Below are 20,464 nucleotides of genomic sequence, written 5' to 3' on the forward strand. Positions count from 1 at the left end.
GCGCCGTGTTCGCTGTCTCAGCGCCACCTACCGAGGGCCGGGGTAGGTTCTAGATGCCCGGTTGTCCGCGGGACGACCCAGTGTCGGTCCGAGGGGTTTGCCGGACGTATGCTTATTGCTTATTCCTGTTTTCTGCTATTTTGTTATATAATGTGCTTTTGTCATCGGTTCTTGAACAAATTTTGTACTGCGTTCAGCGTTAATTTGTCCTAGCCCGCGCATGACTCGGGCATATTCTAGTTATAATGCTAGTGGCGAGGACAATCTCCCACACCACTGTTCGGTTTTCAAAAATCAAACGGCATTTGATGGCCCTGACAAACTGTCCAGTAGGGCGGGTCAATGCTAGAAGTTTTCAAGAAAAGGGTGATCTTCTAACTGGTTAATTCATGAATCGATTATTTTTTGCGAATTCTTGAAGAGGAATTCGGCGCGCCGTCAGTTTTTTAGACCACTTTTGCAAAATTGTATCGTTTTTTTTTTTGCAAAACTTCGTGGAAGACACTTGAGAATGGTGCTAACTATTTCACCGTGTTTTTTAATTCTCCATGCTTTTCTCTATCTGTACAAACAAAAAATGGAAACCGCACTGGCAAAATCACGTTTAGAATAGCGATTTGCATTGGCGATCTGAGCGCATCATAAGCAGCGCCATCTATTGAGCGAGCTTGGCGTGACATTTACACGTATATTTACGGCCTTCCTCCCCCTGAAAACTGACGCAGCCACGACGACGTAGGTACTGTTAGGTACTGTTGTTCCTTATTTGACACTAGGTGCATCTGTCCGACCCGGAATACTTCAGGGGAGGGGTCACACCAGGGGAGGCAGTCAGTCCCCGGGTCCCAGCACATGGTGGTGGGCCGTGCCGGCGGGGAGCGGTGGGCTCTGACCTCCATCAGTCCGACGACCCGGCCGTACTGGCCGGCGCCGCCCGACTGCTTCTTGTGCTGGTAGTCGAACTGGCACGGCTCCAGCAGTGTCTCGCGGAACGCCACCTTGGGCTGTCCCATCACCACCGGACACTTGTACTCGCGCTCCATCCTCTGCGGCGCAGAGACGGGCTGTCAGAGGGGCCCACACCGTCCAACACCGAGCCGGCACCTCGCGCTCCACATTGCTGGAAGCGGACAAATACAAAACCAAAAGAGCTCGGCACCAATTGAGAGAAGGTAGGCCAAGGAGCATGTGGACGGTCTTGCCTGGGGAGGAGGGGGGGGGGAGGGGGCGGTCTCACCTGGGCGTAGATGTCCAGATGCAGTTCGCCCATGCCGGCAGCGATCGTCTCCTTGGACTCCTCGTCGTACATTATTTTGTAGGTGGGGTCCTCGCGGGTGAACCTGACGGCGCGCGCACGCCGGGGATGGTAACGATACTCAGAGGGGGTGCCGGTAAACACATCGGGCCAACAGACGTCTCCGTAACACACCGGACCAATAGACACGTCTGTATAGTATCCAACCAAGACGCGTCAATACCGGACCAGTACAAACCTACCTCCGTATGTATTGTACAACAACGAATCAAGACAGAAACGTTATTACGAGCGAGTGCGCAACGAGTCTTTTCAATACAGAGGAAAATCTCATTATGAGCAGCCCAGTCCGGCCTGTAACGTTTTGAGAGGCTGATGTCTCAGCAACCACTGGGCCGATTGGCCTGCGGTCTTTTTTGTTCGGTTGCCCCATCCCTTCTATCCCATAAATGACTACTCTTGATGCATCTACCATGCCGCGTGAAATGTCAAGGGAGACCGTCCATTGTCCAAGTTGTTCTGCTGACGCAGCGCTTTTGAGAGGCTTATTTCTCAGCAGCCGCGAGTCGAATTACTTGCGGCTTTGTAGGGTAGTTGTTACATCCCTCTCAACAAGCACCGGATTGCTCGCATTGCACGTGAGTCACCCCCACTGCAAGTACCACGTGAAAAATGAAGCGGTGCCAAGTTTGTTTCCAATCCAATAACTCGGCAATTACTGGGGCGATTGCGCTGAAACTTGGCATGCACGTGGGCACACACCATGCCTTTAACATCCACCACGGTTGGGGTGCTGCTGCACGTATGTACGCACGTGCAGGGGTCGCTTCCAGATCTCGAGAGCGGTTGAATCGATTGCGCTCAGACACCGCTATGGACAGGTGAGTAGGGTGCTAGGCGAAAGTCAGTTGGAACCCGGCTTGCACGTGCGCACGAGCACGGTACCGCTTCTGCATATCAAAAACGGCTGATCTGATTCAGCTCAAATTCGGTACACGTTTAGCGACCGGTGAGAAAGATTTCGGGAAAGTCAGTTTGGACCCAGTTTGTTCGTTTGCAAGAGCAAGATGCCGCTTCTGCATCTCGAGAAAGACTGGGCCAATTGCGCTAAAATTTGGTACATCGTTAGGGACCGGCTAGTAGGGTGGCCCGCACCATTCAGCTGGGGTACAACTTTACACTTGCGCCGGTGCAGGACTCACACTCAAGCTCGCTCGTTTCAGTCGTTTGTCGTCCCAAAAGGCAGAAGTCTTTTATCTGGTACAGTATCAGACCAATAGACACATCATGATAGTGCTGTATCAGTACAGACCCTGACAGCACCGGGGTAGGTACTACACAGACCGTACAGTTATACAGGATCAGTACACAGACCCTGCTACACAGACCGTACAGTTATACAGGATCAGTACACAGACCCTGACAGCACCGGGGTACTCCACAGACCGTACAGTAACACCCGACAGTACACAGACCCTGACAGCACCGGGGTGCTCCACAGACCGTACAGTAACACCCGACAGTACACAGACCCTGACAGCACCGGGGTACTACACAGACCGTACAGTAACACCCGACAGTACACAGACCCTGACAGCACCGGGGTACTACACAGACCGTACAGTAACACCCGACAGTACACAGACCCTGACAGCACCGGGGTACTACACAGACCGTACAGTAACACCCGACAGTACACAGACCCTGACAGCACCGGGGTACTACACAGACCGTACAGTTATACAGGATCAGTACACAGACCCTGACAGCACCGGGGTACTCCACAGACCGTACAGTTACACCCGACAGTACACAGACCCTGACAGCACCGGGGTACTACACAGACCGTACAGTTACACCCGACAGTACACAGACCCTTACAGCACCGGGGTACTCCACAGACCGTACAGTTACACCCGACAGTACACAGACCCTGACAGCACCGGGGTACTACACAGACCGTACAGTTACACCCGACAGTACACAGACCCTGACAGCACCGGGGTACTACACAGACCGTACAGTTACACCCGACAGTACACAGACCCTGACAGCACCGGGGTACTCCACAGACCGTACAGTTACACCCGACAGTACACAGACCCTGACAGCACCGGGGTACTCCACAGACCGTACAGTTACACCCGACAGTACACAGACCCTGACAGCACCGGGGTACTACACAGACCGTACAGTTACACTCGACAGTACACAGACCCTGACAGCACCGGGGTACTCCACAGACCGTACAGTTACACCCGACAGTACACAGACCCTGACAGCACCGGGGTACTCCACGGACCGTACAGTTACACCCGACAGTACACAGACCCTGACAGCACCGGTGTACTCCACGGACCGTACAGTTACACCCGACAGTACACAGACCCTGACAGCACCGGGGTACTCCACGGACCGTACAGTTACACCCGACAGTACACAGACCCTGACAGCACCGGGGTACTCCACGGACCGTACAGTTACACCCGACAGTACACAGACCCTGACAGCACCGGGGTAGGTACTCCACAGACCGTACAGTTACACCCGACAGTACACAGACCCTGACAGCACCAGGGTCCTCCACGGACCGTACAGTTACACCCGACAGTACACAGACCCTGACAGCACCGGGGTACTCCACAGACCGTACAGTTACACCCGACAGTACACAGACCCTGACAGCACCGGGTACTACACAGACCGTACAGTTACACCCGACAGTACACAGACCCTGACAGCACCGGGGTACTCCACAGACCGTACAGTTACACCCGACAGTACACAGACCCTGACAGCACCGGGGTACTCCACAGACCGTAGTTACACCCGACAGTACACAGACCCTGACAGCACCAGGGTACTCCACGGACCGTACAGTTACACCCGGCAGTACACAGACCCTGACAGCACCGGGGTACTCCACAGACCGTACAGTTACACCAGACAGTACACAGACCCTGACAGCACCGGGGTACTCCACAGACCGTACAGTTACACCCGACAGTACACAGACCATGACAGCACCGGGGTAGGTACTACACAGACCGTACAGTTACACCCGACAGTACACAGACCCTGACAGCACCGGGGTAGGTACTACACAGACCGTACAGTTATACAGGATCAGTACACAGACCCTGACAGTACCGGGGTAAGACCGTGCAGTTATACAGGATCAGTACACAGACCCTGACAGCACCGGGGTACTACACAGACCGTACAGTTACACCCGACAGTACACAGACCCTGACAGCACCGGGGTACTACACAGACCGTACAGTTATACAGGGTCAGTACACAGACCCTGACAGTACCGGGGTACTACACAGACCGTACAGTTACACCCGACAGTACACAGACCCTGACAGCACCGGGGTACTACACAGACCGTACAGTTATACAGGATCAGTACACAGACCCTGACGGCACCGGGGTACTACACAGACCGTACAGTTACACCCGACAGTACACAGGCCCTGACAGCACCGGGGTCCTACACAGACCGTACAGTTATACAGGATCAGTACACAGGCCCTGACAGTACCGGGGTACTACACAGACCGTACAGTTATACAGGATCAGTACACAGACCCTGACAGCACCGGGGTACTACACAGACCGTACAGTTATACAGGATCAGTACACAGACCCTGACAGCACCGGGGTACTACACAGACCGTACAGTTATACAGGGTCAGCACACAGACCCTGACAGCACCGAGGTACTACACAGACCGTACAGTTACACCCGACAGTACACAGACCCTGACAGTACCGGGGTACTACACAGACCGTACAGTTATACAGGATCAGTACACAGACCCTGCTACACAGACCGCACAGTTATACAGGATCAGTACACAGACCCTGACAGCACCGGGGTACTCCACAGACCGTACAGTTACACCCGACAGTACACAGACCCTGACAGTACCGGGGTACTACACAGACCGTACAGTTATACAGGATCAGTACAGAGACCCTGACAGTACCGGGGTACTACACAGACCGTGCAGTTATACAGGATCAGTTCACAGACCCTGACAGCACCGGGGTACTACACAGACCGTACAGTTACACCCGACAGTACACAGACCCTGACAGCACCGGGGTACTCCACAGACCGTACAATTACACCCGACAGTACACAGACCCTGACAGCACCGGGGTACTACACAGACCGTGCAGTTATACAGGATCAGTTCACAGACCCTGCTACACAGACCGCACAGTTATACAGGATCAGTTCACAGACCCTGACAGCACCGGGGTACTACACAGACCGCACAGTTATACAGGGTCAGTACACAGACCCTGCTACACAGACCCGCACAGTAATACCGGACATTAACCCGCGCCCCACTGGGGTCTGCGTATAACACGCCCTACTGGGGGGGCTATTCATAGCCCCCCCCCTCCTAACTCCGAAACTACTGGGCCGATCGTCAAAATTCAAACGGCGTCTGATAGCCCCGGAAAATCTGTCGAGCGAAACCTAATTTCATTGACCTCGAGGTCACCGATGACGTCACAGGTCAGGTCAAAGTAAAAATTATTAGCATTTTGGCTTCTTCACGTTTTGGGCTCTGGCCGCCGTCTTACAAGTCAGATCAGGCTCATTTTTGGTTCACACACTCGTGAACAGATGCTCTAGATACTCTGAGGGTACCAAACTTGTACTTTGATTTTCAGGTCAAGGTCAGGTCATCACAGATCACGAAAATATTATATCATCCGTCGGTCACGTGACGCATGTTTTATGGTCCATTTAGGCCAACAATTTCGAATTTAATGTCGTCTGTGTCATTCGAGGTCATTTTGAGTCAAATTTAGCTTAGGTCAGGTCACTTTCAGGTCAAAAAAGGTCAAATTTTGAAGTTAAAATTTTTCAACAAAAAAGGTGTCTATTGGATGCAGTTTGAGCTCAGGAACACGATGGTGCTATTTATATTGGCGTGCGATGTCAAATTCGTGCTGAAAAATTGATTTCAAAAATTAATAATTGTTAATTTTTTGCAATAATGCGTATAACTTGGTCATTTTTGAAGATATTTAGCTAAAACTTGCTAGAGTTAGTCATAATAATGCGTTCTATCACATATATTCCGTTTTTTTTTCGAAAAGTCAAAAAAAAAAACATGTAAAAATATAAATTTTGAATTTTATTATATTAAATTTTCAAAATTTTCAAAATTTCGAAAATCCGAGATAGCAGATTGATAGCGCAGTCTATTCTGAGTCCTCTCATGCAAAGAAATTGGATCTAGCTTAAAAACTGAGCTCTTGGGAGCGATTGCCGTGGTTCAATGTTTTGCGTCGAAATCGGCCGAACATGACGTCACTCTGACGTCATTTCCGGCCGACCTATGGTAGGTACAAAGTTCAAATTTTGACACAAGGTGTCAAATTGATGCAGCCGAAGGTACTGAAAGTTTGGCGTCGATACGTCAAGCGGTTTGGAAGTTATTGCAGAAAAACGGGAGGGGGGCTATAAATAGCCCCCCCCCCCGTGGGGCGCGGGTTAATACAGAACCGCATATCCATGCCTTACTTCACCCTGCACAACGTTTACCCTTTTTTCATTCCTACCTGCAATCAACGTGATAAAGGATTTAATATGGATTCGTCACAAAGGATTCGTGATAAAGGTACCGTGCGCAACAAATGCTCACATTACGTTAAAACCTACCTGTTGACGGCCTTTCCGAAGTTTTCCACGTCCTTTGAGTGTTTCGGTTTGATAGACATCGAAATGACCGGATCCGGGACGAAGATGGACTCCTGGGAACAGCAGAGACGCCTGGTGAGCGGCTGCCGAACTAGTGAGCAGTCGACACCCGTTAGTAAGTACAGCCCTCTGCAAACTGCGTGCTAGGTGTTCTTTTTTCCACAAAACCGATAATAACGCGAATACTATGCTGTCGGTCACTCGGAAATCGTGACAGCAAGACGCGCGAGACTCCGCACCTTAGATTGGCATCATCATCGCATTCATTTTCCATCCAGTTCGGCAACAAACCCAAAAGTTTATATTTGCCCCCAAAACAAACTTTTGCATTTTGTTGTCACAATAGGCGTATACTTTGTTTAGTGATAGACCCAATCGAAGGAGTGGAGCATGGCGCATATATTTGCAGTGAGTTCCGGCAGCCAGTGATAACAGACTTCGAGTTATTATCGGCTTTGTCAACAAAAACAAAACAAAAACTACCACGCAGTCTGCTGAGGGCTGTACATACAAACGTACATGGCGAGTTGATGTGCGGCATAAATAATAGAAAACAAAGTCCGCCATTCGCTCTGATATGTACATTTATCCATGAAAGACAAGCCTAGCGGACAAGCACGACACTTTTATGCTATCAAGTGGCGCAGAATAACAGTCTAAAAGCCCACCATGGACGCCGAGCCTACCATGGACAGCTGGGGCCGCTGCTGCCAGCGCCGAGCCTACCATGGACAGCTGGGGCCGCTGCTGCCAGCGCCGAGCCTACCATGGACAGCTGGGGCCGCTGCTGCCAGCGCCGAGCCTACCATGGACAGCTGGGGCCACTGCTGCCGGCGCCGAGCCTACCATGGACAGCTGGGGCCGCTGCTGCCAGCGCCGAGCCTACCATGGACAGCTGGAGCCGGTTGTCGGACACGAACGAGTCGCCGGAGGCGCAGTCCACGCCGAACAGGGCGAAAATGTCGCCGGCCAGGACCTCGCCGACCTCCTCCAGCTGGTCAGAGTGGAGCCGCACCAGGCGCGACACGCGCACCTGCCCGGACGGACACGGACGGGGGGGGGGGGCGTCAGCCGCCACACGGCACCTAGTCGGACAGACGGGGGGGGGGGGGGGCGTCAGCCGCCACACGGCACCTAGTCGGACAGACGGGGGCGTCAGGCGCCACACGGCACCTAGTCGGACACAAACGGACGGGACCGGACGGCAGCGGGCAGTTCGTCCCACCTGCGCCTTAAGCCGGGTTCACACCGGTTTTCCGGTCCGGAAAAATTCCGTCTGCCGGGCCGGCACCAAAATGTTGAAATTGTCGCTAGATGTCAAAAAAGTCGCTAGAACCGGAAAACCGGAAAGTCGAGCCGGAAATGTCATAATCATCAACCATCAAGTACGATAAGTAGGTACCACGCAATCTCGCGAATTATTTTGAAATCGAACATACTTGTGTGACGGCTTTACAAGTCCCTGATGCAGTTCCACCCAACCGAAAATCATCCATACTTCACTGGTAGGTATATTAGCAAGATTAATACAATTTAACATTTACAGCATGCGGGCTTGGTATCGACAAAAAGACACTAATAAATTTCAATCGCGCTGGCTGTTGTTGGTTTAAAAACACTTGCGAACAAAGAGGAATTGAGGGCTGGGCAGGGCGCATTAGAGACGGCGAGCTTGATATTACGCTTGCTGATGTAGATGGCTGGGTCTCAAAATCGGTCATCTGACTGTCACTGAACTCTACTGCCATAACCCGCGCCCCGCTGGGGATCCTAAATTTCCACGCCTTGCTGGTGGGGGTGTTTAACACCCCCCCCCCCCCTTTTAACTCGGCTCCTGGGCCACGTAGCGATACGGGGAAGGCGGCGTTCGAAAGAGTGTCAAAATTAATGACGAAATTAATTCGGTCACTTTTTTTGGGTCAAATCAAAGGTCAGGTCACCAGAGGTCATGGAAAGCCGAATTTCACCGATTTTCAGGTCGAATGTCGACGATTTACAACAAGCCAACGCATAACTTGGCATCAATTTTCTCCCATTGACATATAATGGGGGGGGGGGGGGGGTCACAAAATTGACCTGACCTTAGGTCACCGATATCAAAATTCCGAGATAGTTATTTATTTAAATTGTGTACATATTGTTGCCCTTATCAATCGCTGAGAGTTTCAAAGAGGTCGGTCGCTCGATGTAGCATATGGAAGACGTTGAAACTTTGTATGAGGTGAGGTCACTTGAAGTGACCTGGTGACCTGACCTTAAGTGACCTTGCTCTACAATTTTTACATGTGCAGAAAAGATGCATGATAAGGTGTGCCAAAAACAGCCGCCGTTTTTTAGATGATCGCGAAAAACCACAGGGAGGGTTCAAATATCCCCCCCCCCACCCCCACCCCCAGCAGGGCGCGGGATAATATCCTTGGCATTCAGTACCATCGTATTTCCTGAATCTTCTACTTGCGATTGAATGGCAAAACTGCCTCCACCCTCCCGAGCTGCTATGTGCTTGTGTAGGAGGGCATCGAGGGCAGAGAAGTGTTGTCAGCGCGTCTTGTAGAATGTAGATTTCAGAATCTGCTCGGCTGGCTCCACTTCGTAGACGACGGAAGTTAGCAATACGTACATTGTGCTACCTGTCCTGCGGCCGGCTCCAGCGCTTGATAATCTCTTCTGCAGATACTGGCTCCGCTCCTTCTACAACCAGCGCGTCCGCAATGTTGTTCCACAAATTCGCCCTTTTCACCGCTTCCTTATAATATTTATCTTTTTACTATAAAGTCATGGATATTTTCCAACCAATGAAATTAATTTATAATTTGAAAAGGCCATGAGTCATGTGAAATACAAAAACAGAAATGTAGCTATCACTCCGTTTGAGATGCAAATGTTTTGAAATAAAAATGAAACGCCGTCAAATTTACGCTTGAATTTTATATTCTTGTGAAAAATCGCGAGACTATTAGGGCACCGTTGGTTAAATTGGTCCTGTAGCGCTGAAACATAACATTATTTCCCTCGTGCCTTAAAGGAAATAGTTCACTTTTAACATGGGGTTTTGAACTGAAATAGCAGTCTTGTAGCTTGCGCTGAGACTAGCACAAATCATAAGCTTTTACGGCCCAACGATCACCCTAAGCAAAAATATCCAATTTCCCGTTCCAAAAAGAGTGTCTTAGGCAGGAATGTGGTGTCTTAGAAAGGAATGCAGTCACGTCATCGTCAGCCAATCAGCATGCTGCTTACAGCCAATGCAGCATGCGTAGGTTTGAACTACGCAATGTGATTGGTCAACGCGTAATAAACTTCCGCGACAAAACATCATTCTACATTGAATATAGTTCTTCCTATAATAAAATATAGAAAATAATTGTTTTTACAGAAAGGTTTTATTTTATTTTCTGATCATTTTGAGGATACGAAATCATAAATCCATAGCAAAATACTAATTTTAGGAAAGTGAACTATTTCCTTTAATTTCATATCACAAACGGTGGCTATCCGGCAAGGCAAAAGTTGAGATGATTTCAACTTTTTGCCGGACCGGAAAATCTGGCTCTCCGGCCTGCCGGACCGGTCAAAAGAAGTTGCCAGATTTGCCGGTTCACACCAGTTTTCAATTTTCCGGCACGGAATTGGCCATTTTTCCGGCCCGGCAGACGGAATTTTGCCGGTCCGGAATCCGGTGTGAACCCGGCATTACACTGCTAAAACTGACTCTTTCCGCAGTCAGGAAATCGCATGCGAGAGCCTACATATTCAATTGCATTAAATCACGCTCGCATCAATCGTAGGCACTGAGTACAATTGATTTGAGCGCAATTTAATGCATACGAAAAGGCTCTCACAGGTGATTTCCTGCCTGCGGAAATATTCTGATTCAGCCATTGCCCTGCTGAAGCTCGCGACGTCATTTTGTATTATCAGTATCGCTCCGCCCTTCCTTTCTGTGCCCCCTCCGCACCCGTGCCATCCTTCCTGACGGCGCTCCCGCTCGGTGAGCAGCCACCTCAGCGGCCCACCTGCCCCTGACCTCAGCGTCCCACCTCCCCCTGAACTGACACCTCCCCCTGACCTCAGCGTCCCAATCCCTGACCTCAGCGTCCCAATCCCTGACCTAGTCAGCGGCCCACTCCCTGACCTCACACCTCCCCTGACCTCAGCGGCCCACCTCCCCCTGACCTCAGGGGCCCACCTCCTCCCCCTAACCTCAGCGGCCCAGCTCCCCCGACCTCACACCTCCCCCTGACCTCACACCTCCCCCTGACCTCACACCTCCCCCCGACCTCACACCTGCCCCTGACCTCAGCGGCCCACCTGCCCCTGACCTCACCCCTCCCCCCGACCTCACACCTCCCCCGACCTCACACCTCCCCCTGAACTGACACCTCCCCCTGAACTGACACCTCCCCCTGACCTCAGCGGCCCACTCCCTGACGGCGGACGTGTGGCCCGGTGAGGAGGCAGCCCACCTTTTTTCCGTTGCGCGTGTTGTAGATGGTCTGGCCCCTGGCCAGCCGGCCCTGGTAGCAGCGCAGGTACGTCAGCTGGCCAAACTTGCCCGCCTCCAGTTTGAACGCCAGCGACACGAACGGACTGCAGCCGTCGCGCGCCGGACTCATCTTCACCTTCAACGGCTCGCCCTCCTCACTGGTGCAGGGGGGGGGGGCTGTCGGTAACGGCCGGGCGAGGTACACTGGGGGGGGGGGGGTAACGGCCGGGCGGGGCACACTGGCGACCACCAGCGGTACACTGGGGACCACCAGCTGTACACCGGGGACCACAGCGGTACACTGGGGACCACGGCGGTACACTGGGAACCACGGCGGTACACTGGGGACCACCAGCGGTACACTGGGGACCACCAGCGGTACACTGGGGACCACCAGCGGTACAGCCCACCGCTAAAGTAATGTAGGGTTTACCAATCTCAACGGTTGGCTTTGACTGGCGATTGTTTAATGCGGAGTGATCGAAAAGAAGATGTCAATAGCTAAAGTTGCAGCTGCAAGGGTGACGATACAAATTAAAGCTACATTCAAAGTTTCAGTGTAGTCTGGTTAATCGTTCCTAAGCTTCAGAAGCAGAACATACCCATGACTGAAACCGCACATTACTTCTGCTGTGGACTGTACATACACTGGGGACCACCAGCGGTACACTGGGGACCACCAGCGGTACATACACTGGGGACCACCAGCGGTACATACACTGGGGACCACCAGCGGTACACTGGGGACCACAGCGATACATACACTGGGGACCACAGCGGTACACTGGGGACCACAGCGGTACACTGGGGACCACCAGGGGTACATACACTGGGGACCACCACAAATTTTGTAAACTGGCATCACTTATCTGCTACTGCGTTGGTTCTAAAATTTTTGGCAAAACACACGCACACGCGCACACACCCCCACACACAAGGAGCGTTGCTTTTTCGGGGCTATCTTTGTCTTCATTGAAATTCTCACACTATGCGCAAATTTCCCCACGCTAAGAGTTACTTTCCCATATTTAAAAAGAGGCTTCAAAAGCAAATTTCTTGGATTGAATGCACTTACTAGTTCATTGTATAACAAAAGTCGTTGCGTATTAAGCGCTAGCAATGTAAGATTTTGCGCTGCAATGAAGTTGCAATGACGTGTTGGGCGTTTTTACTTGCGAAATTGATTGTTTTACAGTGTGCTGCAGCATCTTCATTCCCTGAAACTTCAAACCCCGTTGATATGATAGCCCTTTTAGCTACGATAATTTTCCTCATTGGTCTTAAATTGTCGTGTCACTTATGGATTTTCGGTAATTTTGTGTTACTCATACTATGTTCAAATTACCCAACCCGTTCAAATTACTCCACCCGTTCAAATTACCCCACCCTACCCTATGTACGGCCGGGGCCTAAGGAGATCGGTGGAATGCAACACTAAATCATCGTAAATTACACAAGGAGGGTACTATTCTTTGAACATGGACTGAGTGATCAGCTTAGCAAATGAACTTGACAAATATATATTTTTGCGAGGACATCCCGCTGCGATACTTGGCGCCGGCGGGTCGACGTCTGGCACGCGCGCTGTCAGCCTCCGCACCCAACGGCCGACTGTGCCGACTGGCTACACCCTCGAGGAAGGAGGTTGTGGAAGGAGGCAGGAGCCGCCTTCGGTCGCGGCCCCCATCTGCCGGGCTGGGAGCCGCCTTCGGCCGCGGCCCCCATCTGCCGGGCTGGGAGCCGCCTTGGGCCGCGGCCCCCATCTGCCGGGCTGGGAGCCGCCCCTGTCGAGAGGGGCGGGAGTCTGGGACGGACGCCGGAGCGGCTCTCACCTGGTGCGCGTCTGGTCCAGGGCGAAGTTGTCCACCTCGGCCGGGCTGGGCAGGAAGTCGAGGACGCCGTCGAGCAGCGGCTGCACGCCGCGGTTCCGCAGCGCCGAGCCCATCATCACGGGCGTGAAGGTGCGCGACAGTGTGGCGCGCCGGACGGCGGCCAGCAGCTGCTGCTCGGTGGGCTGCCGCTCCTCTGCCGGACAGCGCCGGCACCGGTCACCACAGCGGCCAACAGTCACCACAGCGGCCAGCAGCCGCCACAGCGGGGGCACAGCGGCCAACAGTCACCACAGCGGCCAACAGCCGCCACAGCGGCCCACAGCCACCACAGCGGGAGCACAGCGGCCAACAGCCACCACAGCGGGAGCACAGCGGGTGACGACAACCACCACAGCGGGAACACAGCGGGTGACGACAACCACAGCGGGAACACAGCGGGCAACGAGCACTGCAGCAGAAGAGAGTATCAGACATCAGAGTCCTGTGACAAGGGTGTATGTGTACAGGGTAAGGGTGTAAGGGTGACAAAGGTGTGACAAGGGTGGATTAAAGTCGTGTGACAGAATATATTTAACCCTCACCAGCCGCGGGGGGGGGGGGGGCGCCCCCAACCACTCACCCCGAAACGTTTTTTTTTTTTCGCGATAGCTCGAAACACTCTGGCGATAGGGAGACGAAATTTAGCACACCTGACCGTTGAGTGAAGCCAGATCCAAAGACACCAACCACGTTTACAGGTAAAATCAGATCACTGATCCATGACATCATTAGTGAACCTCTGCACGGTCCTTAAATGTCGCAACTTCGTTACGCCCTCAGTGCCAGAGAAACTTTCACCGGAAGATCAAACTTACAGCACCTAGTATCCTCCAGAGGTCTCATAATTTGTATCTCGGCTTTGTATATCTCGGAAGTCACCTGAGTTCAGGACGGTCACGTGAACTCACCATTAAAAGTCCAATGGGAAATAGGGAAACTGTTGTTTAAGAGGCAGGAAATTATTCAAAATTGTCCCAAGCGCATGGAAGCGTGCTTTCATTCACTACTTGCAAGGTCAGATGTGTCACTTTCGCATCGTTGAGCCTGCGTGACGTCACTCATAAGGAAACTAGGGTCATAGTAGTTTTTCGACAATAACTCCCCATCAAATTGAGCTAGCGAGTCGAGAAAGCCACTGATGAACTCAGGAAGACCTGCCGAATCGAATGATATGTGATATGACCATCAACCAGCTTCGTAACCTGAGTAGCTCTGACCTGACCTTAACCCACGCCGTGCTGGTGGCCTGTGTTTTCCGTGTCGTACCGGGGAGGCGTTTTCAAGCCCCCCCCCCCCGTTTACCCCGTCTAACAGAATTACTTACCAAAACCGAATCTGTACGTTCGCAGCTCAGGCCTGCGACTGACGGAGGGCAAGGACAAGGAAAAGGAGGAAGACACGGAGCAGAGCTGGGCCCCCACCGAGACCTCCCGGCCTCCCCCCCCGAGACCTCCCGGCCTCCCCACGGCAGTCCCCACCTCCCGGCCTCCCCACGGCAGAAGGCACACAGTGCTCCCGGCCTCCCCCCCCCGGCAGAAGGCACACAATGCTCCCGGCCTCCCCCGGCAGAAGGCACACAGTGCTCCCGGCCTCCCCCGAGACCTCCCGGCCTCCCCACGGCAGTCCCCACCTCCCGGCCTCCCCTCGGCAGAAGGCACTGAACACTCACCGAGGAAGAGCATTCCGAGCTCATCGTCCACATTGGCCACGTGCTCGATCAGTTCTGCGCGCCGGTCCTCTGCCTCGGCCCTCAGACCGGGCGGCACCTCCTCGTACCGGACAGTCTCACTGTGGACAGCGGCGGGTGGTCAGAGGCAGGTGGACAGTCCCACTGTGGACAGCGGCGGGTGGTCAGAGGCAGGTGGACAGTCTCACTGTGGACAGCGGCGGGTGGTCAGAGGCAGGTGGACAGTCTGACTGTGGACAGCGGCCGGTGGTCAGAGGCAGGTGGATACTGCAGAGTTCCCTCCCCGTACGCACCGTCTCCCTGTTCCCTCCCCGTCTCTCTGTACTTGCCGGAACTGCACAGAGACACGGAACTCCAGAGAAAAGTGGTAACATGCATCTATATACACTGTGGTAAGATGGTACAGCCGATACAGGCCAAGCAGTCAAAGTCCAGCTGTTGGTTTCAGTTGACGAAATAAATTACTAAGGAAAAGGAAAAATGAAGATGGCAGTATCTTGGTAAGGATGGTGACTAGCGCATGTGCTGGTCTGGGTTTATCCGGCACCCTATTAGTGGCAGGGGATAGAACACATACAGATTAAGTACCAAAAAATAGCCCAATACCTTCAAAAAAGGAAAAAAGGCCCCAGCTCATCGAGCTAGAAGGACGCAGGGTTGGTGTCGATTTTCAGCTGAATTTACCTGAGGTCAGGTCACTTTCAAGTCGGAAAAGGTCAAATTTTGAAAATAAAATTTTCCACAAAAAGGTGCCTATCAGATGCAATTTGAGCTCAGGAACTCGAAGCTGCTATTTATATTGTTGTACGATGTCAAAAACGTACTGAAAATGGACTTGAAAAATATATATTCGTGAAAGTTTTACTATGACCCCGTTTCCATGGGCATCACTGATACGGATCAGCAAATTTAAATCGTATTATATCTATCGAACTCTTCGTTATATGTTATAATTCCAAGTGGATTAGGCTTATATAAACAGTTAATCCTTTATTTTGATTCTCATATATTGTCTAACCATACTGGATTAGCTAATCCATTTTTACTGATCCGGATCAGTGATGCCCATGGAAACGTGGTCTATAATGCGTATAACTTGGCCATTTTTGAAGATATTCGGCTCAAACTTTCTAGAGTAGTTCATGAGTGGTCTATTACATACATTCCGTTTATTTTTTGAAAAGTCAAAAACTTTTTGAAAAAAATCAAAAATATATGTTTTGTAATTGCATATGAATATTTTTCGAAATTTTCTAAATTTGGAAAATCCGTGATAGCAGTTTGATGGCCACGTTCATTTTCAGTCCACTCATGCCAAGAAATTAGATCTAGCTTGAAAACTGAGCTCTTGAGAGCGATTGCCGTACCTATAACAATGTTTTGCTTAAAAATCGGCCGACATTACGTCACTATGACGTCATTTTCGGCCGACCTGTGGTAGCTAGAAAGTTGAAATTTGGACACAAGGTGTTACATTGATGCTGCTGAAGGTACCGCAAGTTTCGTGTTGATACGTTTGGAAGATATTGCTGAAAGACGGGAGGGGGCTGTGTAGAGCCCCTCACCCCCCCCCCCCCCAGTTATGCGAGGGCTAAATAATGTTTGAGAGCCCAACAACGGCGCCTGTGAGGACCATCACCAGCGAGTTGTGAAAGCTCCACACCGGCAACCCTGAGCGTCCCACACCAGAGCCTCTTAACGTTTTATATCGGCGGCCCTGCCTGTGAACCTCATAGGAACACCTGCATACAAAGAGAGGGCGCAATGTGCATGCATTCGAAAGAGGGGCGCCTGCGTGCGAAAGAGGGAAGCTTATGAGGCCTATAGCTTAGTATGTCCATATGCAAAAGAGGGACGCCCATGAAGGCGATAGACTGACACCTCCATACGAAAGAAGAGCGCCTGCATGCCAAAGAGGGACACCTCCGGGGCCCATAGAAAGAAGAACGCCTGTGAAGCCCAGCTTTGGGACGTCTCAATGGAAAAGAGGGTCGCCTGTGACGTCTATAGAGGCGCCTTTGATGCATATAGGGGCGTCTCCATGCGAAAGATGGGTGTCTGCTTGCGAAAGAGGGGCGCCTGCGAGGCCTATAGGGGCGCCTCTGATGGCTTTAGGGGCGCCTACATGCAAAAGAGGGGTACCTGTGAGGCCTATAGATAGGGTCGCCTCCGAGGCCTATAGTAATATTGTATACCAAAGGGGCACCCATAAACAAAAGAGGGGCGCCAATGAAGGTCATAGTGACGCCTCCATCATACCAAAGAAGGGCGCCGACATGCAAAAGAGGGGCGCCTCTGGGGTTCATAGAAAGAAGAGCGCCGAGCGCCTGTGAAGCCCATAGGGCGCCTCAGTTGGAAAGAGAGGCGCCTTTGATGTCCATGTCCAAAAGGGGCGTGCGTCTCTATGCGAAAAATGGATTCCTGTATGCGTAAGAGGGGCGCACTGCATTCGAAAGAGAGCAACCTGTGAGGCCAGTACAGGAGCGCCGCTGATGCCCATTGGGGCGCCTGCATGCAAAAGAGGGACGCCTATGAAGCTAATAGGGACACTTCCATGCGAAAAGGGGGCACCCTGGCAGCGAAAGAATCGTTTGTGAAACGTTTCTCACGGGTGGTGTGCCGTCTGCAGCAAATGTAGAAGTACTGAAAAGAGAACGGAGAGGAGGGGCGCCTGCAAAAAAAAAAAAATGGTGCAGACTTCCCGCAGTGTCCGCTTAGATGGTTACGCCCCTGGTAGAAACCAGTATAACGCCTTTTGGGGCTACTAACGGAGCGAATGAGAGGGTGGGTCTTGCACGTGCGAAATTGCGAGGGGGTATCTCTAACTGACTTGTGCACGGCACCCTACTAACCGGTCTCTAATAATGTGCCAAATTTCCAGCCGTTCTCGAGATTTGAAAGCGGCACCCTGCACGTGCGCACGTGCAAAGTGGGTCCCAACTCCCAACTGACTTTTGCACAGTACCCTACTAACCGGTCCCTAGCCGGGTACCAAATTTGGGCGCAATCGGTCCAGCCGTTCTAGAGATCTGGAATTGACCCCTGCACGTGCGCACATGCAGCAGCACCCCAACTGTGGCACATGGAAATGCATCGCCTAGTGGGTGCCTCTACCTACATGCCAATTTTCAGCGCAATCGGCCCCGTAGTTACCGAGATATCGTAATTGTTACAAAACTGACACCTCTCCGTTTTGCACGTGGCACGTGCATAAGGGGTCACCCACACGCATCGGGAATAGTCCAATACTTGGTAGAAGGAATGAACATACCCTACAAAGATTACCGCATGTAAATCGGTCAAGTGGCTGCTGAGATATAGGCCTCGCAAAAGCGTCCGCACGGCCGGCCGGCCGCTAATACTCAGAAATTTCCGTTAACCCGCGCCCTGTTGGGGGGGGGGGGGTGTTTGAACACACACACCCTCCCCGCGGTTTTTCGCGAATATCTCAAAAACGGCGGCGCTTATCATACATCTTTTCTACATATGTTGTGAAAATTTCAGACCCAGGTCACCTAACCCTCGCCCGGCGAGGGGGGGGTTGATGCACCCCCCCTGAGGTTTTTCGTAAATAGCGTAAAGAAAGAGAGAGAGAGAGAGAGAGAGAGAGAGAGAGAGAGAGAGAGAGAGAGAGAGAGAGAGAGAGAGAGAGAGAGAGAGAGAGAGAGAGAGAGAGAGAGAGAGAGAGAGATTTCTATATTTGCAGACTCGAGGTTCAATAAAAAAACAGGTACATGTAAGTAAAAGATCACTGATCAGTGATCGGCTATATGCTATATACAATCAGCTATATGCAAACAGTGCAGTGGACCAGGTCTGTCGAATTGACGACAAAAAGCGAAGATCCCCATGAAATAGGGATGCGATGATGCCATTGCGAGATTGTCCGATACGAGTCATGAAGCGAAAAACAGCTTTCCGGTACATAGCCCAGAAGTTATCAATGCGCTCATTCACATACATAGATGAGGCACTACTAAAGCGGTCATAAAGTGCCACACCAAATTTGGCATACCCTCTAGGGCAACCTTTTCGCGCCTATCCTGAAAATTTCAAGTCCCAGTCTGTTCAGGTCAGGTCACCAGGTCACAAAAACCAGTACAAGGTCAGGTGAAAATTGGACTAGTTTAACGGCAACTGAATGACAGAGTTATTCGTTGATAGCGTGGGTGCTATGGCAGGCAGCGCTACCAAATTTCAGACACAACTTGGGGCATCTATTTGACACATGAACTGGGAGTTTAGGATTCCAGTGACCTGAGGTCAGGTCACTAGGTCACACAAACCGGTACATTGTCAAAATGGCACTACAAATGCACTATTTTGTTCATGAAAACTAGAGTTCTTCATAGATTTGATTCAAACTTGCAGGATATGCTTCGGTCACTGAGTGCCATCATATGCACCCCAGTTTTTTTTTCAAATTCGGTTGACCTGAGGCCATCTAGAGGTCATGACAATGTTTAAGGAAATTTGCCCGAATGCGTAAAGATAAGCTATTTGTGCTTCCTTTTACGTTTTTGTGTTGTACTACCTTGATTTACATCTACTTGGTGGTTGCAAGCTGCAAGAACGCTTGGGTCGGGTCAACTGAGGTCAAACTACGTTTTTGCTAATAACCTGGCATACAATGAGGCTAGAGCTTCAAAAATGGTGTCGTTGTGTTCCTTGTGATCAGGCGGTTCCAATGATATGCGATAAGACGCATTTTGATTAAGTTAAACTTAACTAATTACTTTAACCCGCGCCCGGCTGGGGGTCCTGGATTTCCACGCCCTGCTGGGGGGGGGGGTGTTTGAACACCCCCCCTTGTAACTCGGCTCCTGGGCCACGTAGCGATACGCGGAAGGCGGCGTTTGAAAGAGCGTCAAAAATAATGAAGAAATCACTTCGGTCAATTTTTTGGTCAGGTCAAAGGTCAGGTCACCAGAGGTCATTGAAGGCAAAATTTCGCCGATTTCCAGGTCGAATGTCGAAAATTTCCAAGAAGCCAACGCATAACTCGGGAACCAATAGAGCTAGAGCGCCGCGGAAAAGCGCATTCGATAGCCCTATTAACGCCCTTTCTGAGTAATTCTCTCAGATTTGACCTAACGTCAACGGTTTTGGCTGCAGGGGGCAAAAACTGCAAAAATAGCCGATTTTTTCGAAAACAGTTTTTCTGCAATAACTTTTGACCCAAGCCTTGTACGAGCTTACTTTTACCGGCATCGTGTTCCTCTCGTCAAGACGCATCGAATGAACTATAACTTGACCTTGAAAGGTCAACTTGAAAATTTGACCTCAGGTCAAGGTCATGACCTGACCGGAAAGGGTCATGTTGCATATCAGTCGATCCGTATCGTCGAGCTGAACACATCTAAGGCGTTTTCATCGCTCTAGCATGCCTATATCAAAAGTTATTTGCGAAAAACTGTTAGATACCATTCGTGAC

The 20,464-nt window shown here is 51.4% G+C and overlaps 1 protein-coding gene across 2 annotated transcripts in view; it reads right to left on the bottom strand.

The window, feature by feature from the left end:
* Nucleotides 1-20,464, bottom strand: part of LOC122377468 (elongation factor G, mitochondrial-like) — a 94,968-nt gene that overhangs the window by 17,050 nt on the left and 57,454 nt on the right. For both annotated transcript variants that reach the window (XM_043357522.1, XM_043357523.1), the window contains exons 6-12: nucleotides 15,013-15,131; nucleotides 13,305-13,497; nucleotides 11,453-11,630; nucleotides 7,873-8,019; nucleotides 6,948-7,039; nucleotides 1,238-1,340; nucleotides 894-1,046 (exon numbers count right to left, since the gene is read on the bottom strand). In XM_043357522.1, coding sequence (XP_043213457.1) covers nucleotides 894-1,046; nucleotides 1,238-1,340; nucleotides 6,948-7,039; nucleotides 7,873-8,019; nucleotides 11,453-11,630; nucleotides 13,305-13,497; nucleotides 15,013-15,131 — 985 coding nt within the window. The remainder of the gene's footprint in view (nucleotides 1-893; nucleotides 1,047-1,237; nucleotides 1,341-6,947; nucleotides 7,040-7,872; nucleotides 8,020-11,452; nucleotides 11,631-13,304; nucleotides 13,498-15,012; nucleotides 15,132-20,464) is intronic.

This window comes from Amphibalanus amphitrite, unplaced genomic scaffold (assembly GCF_019059575.1).
Source record: "Amphibalanus amphitrite isolate SeventyFive unplaced genomic scaffold, NRLGWU_Aamphi_draft 000045F_arrow, whole genome shotgun sequence".
In the NCBI taxonomy this organism is placed as follows: Eukaryota; Metazoa; Arthropoda; class Thecostraca; order Balanomorpha; family Balanidae; genus Amphibalanus; species Amphibalanus amphitrite.